We start from the raw sequence: 6,486 nt of genomic DNA on the forward strand, positions 1-6,486 counted from the left end.
TTATGTTCCCTCATCAGGAACATTCCCCAGTAGGCCTTCGGTGGTAGGGGGAGGGGAAGGGTTTTTCACCCTGTGCCACGGCCTAGGGTGGGTCCCTGGGAGGGCCAGGATCTGGGCTCCATGAGCAGCACAGGGTACACTCTGTCCTTCCCTACCAGGAATGTCCCTTTGGGTTGCCTCCCTTTCCCTGTCCCTTTGGAGAAGCACAAAGCAGCTTGGGCTCTGTTGGTTTGAGGCATTCTCTGCTTTCATCAGGTGCAGGATGGGGGTCCCACCACACTTACCCCACCCTGCACTTGGGCCCCAGAGAGAGGCTCCTGGAGGTCAGAGATGACAGCTGGTCCAGATCAGAGACCCTTGTCCTCACACAGTGCTAACCAGGGAGAAGAGAGTGTGGAGGGAGTCAGTGTCCTTGCCAGAGATGTGGAGATATGGGGAATGCATCCTCCAGCCTCCTGGATCTTTCTGCCCCTCATCTTGCATAATCCTGACCTGAGGGGAAGGGCAGAGAGCTTGCCATGATCCTCAGCACGAGTTGCTGGCAATTGCCTCACCCTTCCAGGATTTGGCAAAGGATAAGTCGCTCCACCCTGGGGTGAGCCATTGGACACAGAGACCATAAATAGCATGCCTCCAGAAGGCTCCTCACTCATCCCCTTTCAGGTAACATCTGGAATGTTGCCTGCTTCTTTGGCCCTGAAGTCATGACCCTAGGTCTCGTGTGGCTGGGCCTTGCCCTGCTGGGAGCCCTGCAGACCCAAGCTCAGGACTCCACCCCAAACCCTATCCCAGCCCCACCTCTACTCAGGGTCCCTCTGCAATCTGACTTCCAGAATGAGAAGGTAAGTGACCTGGAGGGGCAGCTGCAGGCAGGCCCTGGAAAGAGTGTCAATAGAGGAGAGGAAAGGCAGTATGGGCTCAGGCTTTAGCTCAGTCTGCCCTTGGGTTCCCTCATGGTAGGAACACTTCATGCCCCCATTCCGTATGCAACCTTGCTGACAAGAGGGTCAGCTGAACCGAACTACACTGGGTCACACTCTCTTCCATAATCCCTGCAGTCCACTCAAGGTGGGAACATTTTCAGGCCTTCTACATGATGAGAAAACTGAGACTCATGGTCGCCAGCTGGCCACTTGCCAAGTGTCACCCTGTCCCTGACACACTCAGGGCTCCAGCCAGTCCTGATGGGCTCCAGCTTCTCCTGGCTTTATCAGAGCAGCCTGTGTGGCCAGTCTGGGTTCCTCCAGCCCAGGTGAGGGACATCTTGTTCATGGTAGGCTGCCTAGAGGTGCCTGCAGGGATGGAGCAGGAGGCCCCCTTGGGGCTTCTTCTTGCTCTATCATCAGTTCCCATTGTAGTTCCAGGGGAAATGGTACGTCTTAGGATTGGCAGGGAACGGATTTAATAAAGAAAAACACAGCCAGTTGAAGATGTATACTGCCACCTACGTGCTGAACGAAGACAACAGCTACAATGTCACCTCTACCGTGGTCTGGTGAGAGCTACCACCTACTAGGGGAACATGTGGGGCCTAGAGGGCTGCCCTGGGAGTCCAAGAGGCATACTGAAGACATAGCCAAGGGGTGACCAAAGCTGAAAGATGATCATTCATCCTATGCTGGATCCCTGTATTTATTTCTTCTTTCATTCACTAGATCAACATTTCTTGGTCACTTCAGCACAGACACAGACACAGACACAGAACAGTAATGGGGATGGACAAAGGTGGTCATCAGTGACAAGACAAAGAGAATTCGGGGTATCCTAAAATGGGGGGAGGGTTGCTGGATCCAGCCTGAGATCCTATCTAGGGCTTTGTCAAGGGCTTCCAGGGAGGTGATCTGTGGATCAGGCCTTGAGAAGGAGGTTTGGGACCTTCATGACAGGGCTGGTGGACTGAGTCAGAGAGAGCCACTTCTTCAAGAAACAGCAAGACATCTCATGGCTGCCCTGAGCAGGAGCTGATGACTGGTCTGGAGAGGGGCGGTGACCACAGTGTCGGGGGGCCTCAGGTACTGGTGAGGAGTGGGTGTGGCTGCAGCAGGAAGAGGAATGATGATGTGCAGCCCAGGAGGCTGATCAAGTCATAGGTGGGAGATGACCAGAGTACCAGAGTGGGGGCAGATTAGGACCTAGAGAAAGGAGCCAAGGATTATCCAGCTCCTCTCACTTTCTGGCCCTCTACTTGGGTGGGGCTCTTGCATCTGTCATGGAAAGAGCAGAAGAAAGAAACACAGGTGTGGGGAGATCAGGCCTCGGGTGCTATGGGACCAGATGGGACACAGGTGAGAGGTCAGGGTTGGCCCAACAACTAAGGGAGTCTTTGGTGTCCAGCAGATTAGAGCCTCAGTGGTAATTCCCCCAGGAGAGGTTACAGCAGGAGCCTACAAGATTAGAATAGGGGACAGGTGCACCTGGGTGGTTCAGTTGGTTAAGTGTCCAACTTTGTCTCTGGTCATGATCTCATGGTTTGTCGGTTTGAGCCCCGCATAGGGTTCTGTGCTGACAGCTCAGAGCCTGGAGCCTGCTTTGGATTCTGTGTCTCCCTCTCTTTCTGCCCCTCCTCCACTCTTGCTCTGTCTCTCTCTTTCTCAAAAATGAACATCGAGAAAAAGTTTAAAAAAAAAAAAGAATAAGGGACAAATGCCACATGTGGGGGAAGACAGTATAGAGGGAAGACGACCAAGGGGAAACAGCCCAGAAGAAGGTAGGACAACAGGTGCTGGAGGGAGAGTCTGAGCAGGTCAGGTGACTCAGGGCAGAGTTGGCAGGGACAGGCAGGGATAGGCTCAGTGGGAAAGAGCCAGGCCCATACCAGGGGTGGGGTGCGGGTCTCCTGCTGTGGCATGGTGGGCTGTCACCTTCTTACCCACCCATCTCTTTTTTGCACAGGGACCAGAGCTGTGACCACTGGACCAAAATTTTCATCCCAAATTTGCATCTAGGCCAATTCAACCTGAGCAATATTGAGCGTGAGTCCTGAGTGGGGTGCATCTCCAGGGCCCCAGACCTCCCTGCCCCTCCATGCAGACACCAAACTGTGGAGGCCAGGGAGGAAGCAATAGCTCCCTCTGCCTGGCCAGGGCATGCTGATCCCTCACCATCTACCATGCAGGTTATACTGGAACGCAGAACTACACTACCCGAGTGGTGACCACAAACTACAACCAGTTTGCCATACTGTACTTCAAGAAAGTTTTCAACAACCAGGAGTACATCAAGGTTACACTCTATGGTGCGTCTTACCCCCTCTGAGACCTGGCTCTTGTTCATGCTGGGGGAAAAGAGGCCCATCACATCCAGCCCTCACATCCCCTTTACTCTGAGTCCCTGGGTGGTGGGACAGGGGTCTTTCCACAGAACCTCTCATGAGAAAGGGGTCTGAGGTTTCATTCACATGTTCAACAATATTTATGGAACTTTTGCCAGCCACTAACCAGCCATCTTGGCCACAGGGAGGAACAAGGACCTGCCTTCTGTGCTGAAGGAAATCTTCATCAGTTTTGCCAAATCCCTGGGACTCACCGAAGACCACATCATCTTCCCTATCCCCATCGGTAGTCACCAGTTGGGAAGAGAGGAAGGGCACTTGGGGACTAGCCAGGTCTGATGTTGCCTCACTAGGGAAGGGGGTAGAGGAGGGACCCAGGTCCCTGCTACAGTTACTGGAGCCCCAGGAGCCACTTCAGGTTCAGGAAGACCCTGCCACATCCAGGGTTCTGGTTCCCAAATATTCCTCCTTCACAATAGCTCAGGCCTGCCCACATGAGAATTACACATCTGGGGCCAAGTTTCCTCAGTCTCCTTGCCTGGTCACCTCTCCCTTTGCCCACGCTTGTTTCTCCTGGGCCACCTCCCTTTTGCCCTGGGGCTGGCTCACTACTGACTTGGGAGGCGCCCTTGTCTTCAGGCAGCCTGGCCTGCGCAATTGCCTCCCCAAGGCTGAGGGTCTGTCAGGACTCAGCAGGCAAACAGGCAGAAGGCTTGGTGCCCAATCAGAACTGTGGCTGGGCCACACCTGCCTCCTTTGGAGAATGGGTGTCACCCAGGTCTTCTTGTCCTCAAGCCTCTCCCTCAGTCCCCTGTACCATCATCCATCATTCTGCTATACCATCGGTGAGGGGATCCCCAGAGCTTCTGTAGCTGGGCCAACCTAGGGCCAAGGCAGCCCAGAGGCAGTGCAGGGGCCCTAGAGGTCAGGGATACCACAAACACATCTCTGCCCATGCTGACCACTCTGTCCCCCACAGATGACTGCGTGGATAAATGAGCAAGTGTGCGGTAAGTATGGCTGCAGAGGGGGCTGATGGGAGCCATGGTGCAGCTGGAGGGGGGTCCCAGGTCTGCCTTTGTCCCACCTGCCCAGCACTGCTGCCCTCTCTATTCCACTGACTCCCTCTCAGGTGCCCTTTGGCTCTCTCTACCCCATCCCCTCCCACTGCTGTCTGCCCAGGGTACCGCCCAGCTGTTCCCACCAGCCTGGAAACCACTGAGAGAACCAGGGGACCCTTCTCACTGCACAGCCCACCAGCTGCTCCCCAGCTGCCCAGCTGACAGAACCCCTCCTTGGTTGCTAAATAAACATATGTCCCCCGGTCCCCATTCTGTGTTCCTTGACCTCTGGGCCATCTGAGAGGGAAAAGAGCAAAAGGCAGGCTATTAGCATCACTCCCAGAAACTGTGATCCCTAGAAAGGGATGAAGGCCATAGAAGCAGAGTCCAGTCTGACTGAACGCTTCTAGCTCCCAACTCCAGGCCCAACCCCACACCAGCAGCAGCCCTCACTTGCCCCTGCCTCCTAGTACACTGAGGGGCCTCATCTCACATCTCACACCCATATTCAGCCACCAGCTGAATGGTCCAATGGCAGAGGCCCAGCCAGAGCCAGGCAGCTGGAAAGGGTTGGGGGGCTGAGTTGCTGGCACCCCCACTTCACCAGTGATGAAGTGCTGGGGTGATGGGGGGTTTCTGGAGCCAAGGGCCAAGAAGGAATTCTTGAAGACATCTTTGGTGCAAAAATGTGATTTTATTAAAGCACAGGGACGGGATCCATGGGCAGAAAGAGCTATATTGGGACTGTGAGGAGTGACTGGTTATACACCATGGCCATGGAAGAGGTAAAGCCAAGGGAAGTTTTCTAAGAGATGTTAATATGCTAAAGAAGATTTAGAGAATACTGGAGGCCTAGATATTGTCAAGCTAAGATATTTTTCCCTCTAGTAAAACATTAACATTAAGACAGTAGGGATTTCCCCGTGAAATAGTCTTCTCTGCCAGCCTCAATTATTTGTCAATGGGCTGCAAGGTATCTGGAAATTTAATGTTACCTGCTATTTCCTTCTTGCCTTTCTTCCCCATGTTACTATGAGGGGTGATGTGGGGGCTCCAGGAAACTGAATCTATAGGTTTCTAGAGATTAGGCTATTGATAAGATTGCCTTTTTCTTCTAATTTACTAAGATACTTGTAAACTGATGGAGACTCATGTCCTGCATGACTGGGATCTCTATCAGTTAACCATTTGTTTTCTTTCCTTTCCTTTGTTCTTGGGCAGCCAGGAGTGCCTGAGGCATGTCACACACATCTTACCTGGGGTGGGGGAGGGTAATACTAGCTTGTACTTGGCCTTCAGCTTGACTTTTGCTCCCTCAACATAACACCCCTAAACCATTTTGACCTTTACATCTTTAAGGTTGTTGAAGATGGAAAGTTTCATCTTCTGTAACTTCTTATTCAGTAGAGGTGTAGAAATGTCCCTATGAGTCAATATTGATCAGTTGGGGAATATATAGAAGAGTTACAGAAGGCAGAGGCAGCCGCATCCAAGGTGGACAATGAGTATGAACCTCCTTGAGTAGAAAGGATCATCTGTTGACTTGAAGTTATTGTAGTGATGGAGTCTTGTCACCAGACAAAGACATGGGAGAAACAGCAAAACATAATTAGAATAGAAAAAAGAATTGTCCAAAAAAAGTCCTGTGTAATTGATGAAAATTCTCAAGTCCAGGAGTTTCGCCAATCATTAAAGGAAAGAGGGGGATTGCTTAAAGCACCAATTTGAGTATTCAGGTCAGTTATAAATCCAGAAATATGTGTGTGATAATCTATAATGTGTATTGAAGCTTTGGGGTATTGGTAGGGTGGTCCAGAGCCAACAGCTAAGAAAGAATTCCTGAAGATGTCTTTGGTGCAAAAGGTGCACCAAAGTTGCAAAAAGGTGCAAAAAGGTGATTTTATTAAAGCACAGGGACAGGACCCAGGGGCAGGAAGAGCTGCACTGGGGTTGTGATGGGTAACTGATTATATAGTATATATCCCTACCCATCAGGGATAGATTAAGTCTCTAAGGTATTTTGGAAGCAAGATTTCCAGGACCTTGAGGGGCTCCCTGTTGCTAGGGAAACACCACTTATTACCATTGAATAAAACCTCAGTCATGAGACCCTTCAGCATATCAGGGTCATAAACTTGGAATATGATTGCCAGC

At 51.7% G+C, this 6,486-nt stretch overlaps 1 protein-coding gene across 1 annotated transcript; it reads left to right on the plus strand.

The window, feature by feature from the left end:
• The first annotated feature begins 704 nt into the window (after window positions 1-704).
• Window positions 705-4,270, plus strand: LOC124526924 (neutrophil gelatinase-associated lipocalin-like). Its single transcript, XM_047100126.1, has 6 exons — window positions 705-842; window positions 1,359-1,495; window positions 2,893-2,972; window positions 3,116-3,235; window positions 3,456-3,557; window positions 4,251-4,270. Exons 1-6 carry the CDS (start codon window positions 705-707, stop codon window positions 4,268-4,270), a joined length of 597 nt encoding a protein of 198 aa, XP_046956082.1.
• Window positions 4,271-6,486: the final 2,216 nt, after the last annotated feature.

The sequence above is a fragment of the Lynx rufus genome, unplaced genomic scaffold (assembly GCF_022079265.1).
Source record: "Lynx rufus isolate CCGP_SWC_20201006 ecotype Redwood Valley unplaced genomic scaffold, mLynRuf1.p SCAF_10, whole genome shotgun sequence".
Taxonomy (NCBI): domain Eukaryota; kingdom Metazoa; phylum Chordata; class Mammalia; order Carnivora; family Felidae; genus Lynx; species Lynx rufus.

What these genes read in the sequence shown, in the direction of transcription:
- LOC124526924 (XM_047100126.1), top strand. Translation starts at nt 705, where the DNA reads ATGACCCTAGGTCTCGTGTGGCTGGGCCTTGCCCTGCTGGGAGCCCTG. An exon ending in CATCAAGGTTACACTCTATG is followed by an intron (nt 3,236 to 3,455) that starts GTGCGTCTTACC and finishes TCTTGGCCACAG; the next exon opens with GGAGGAACAAGGACCTGCCT. An exon ending in CATCTTCCCTATCCCCATCG is followed by an intron (nt 3,558 to 4,250) that starts GTAGTCACCAGT and finishes TGTCCCCCACAG; the next exon opens with ATGACTGCGTGGATAAATGA.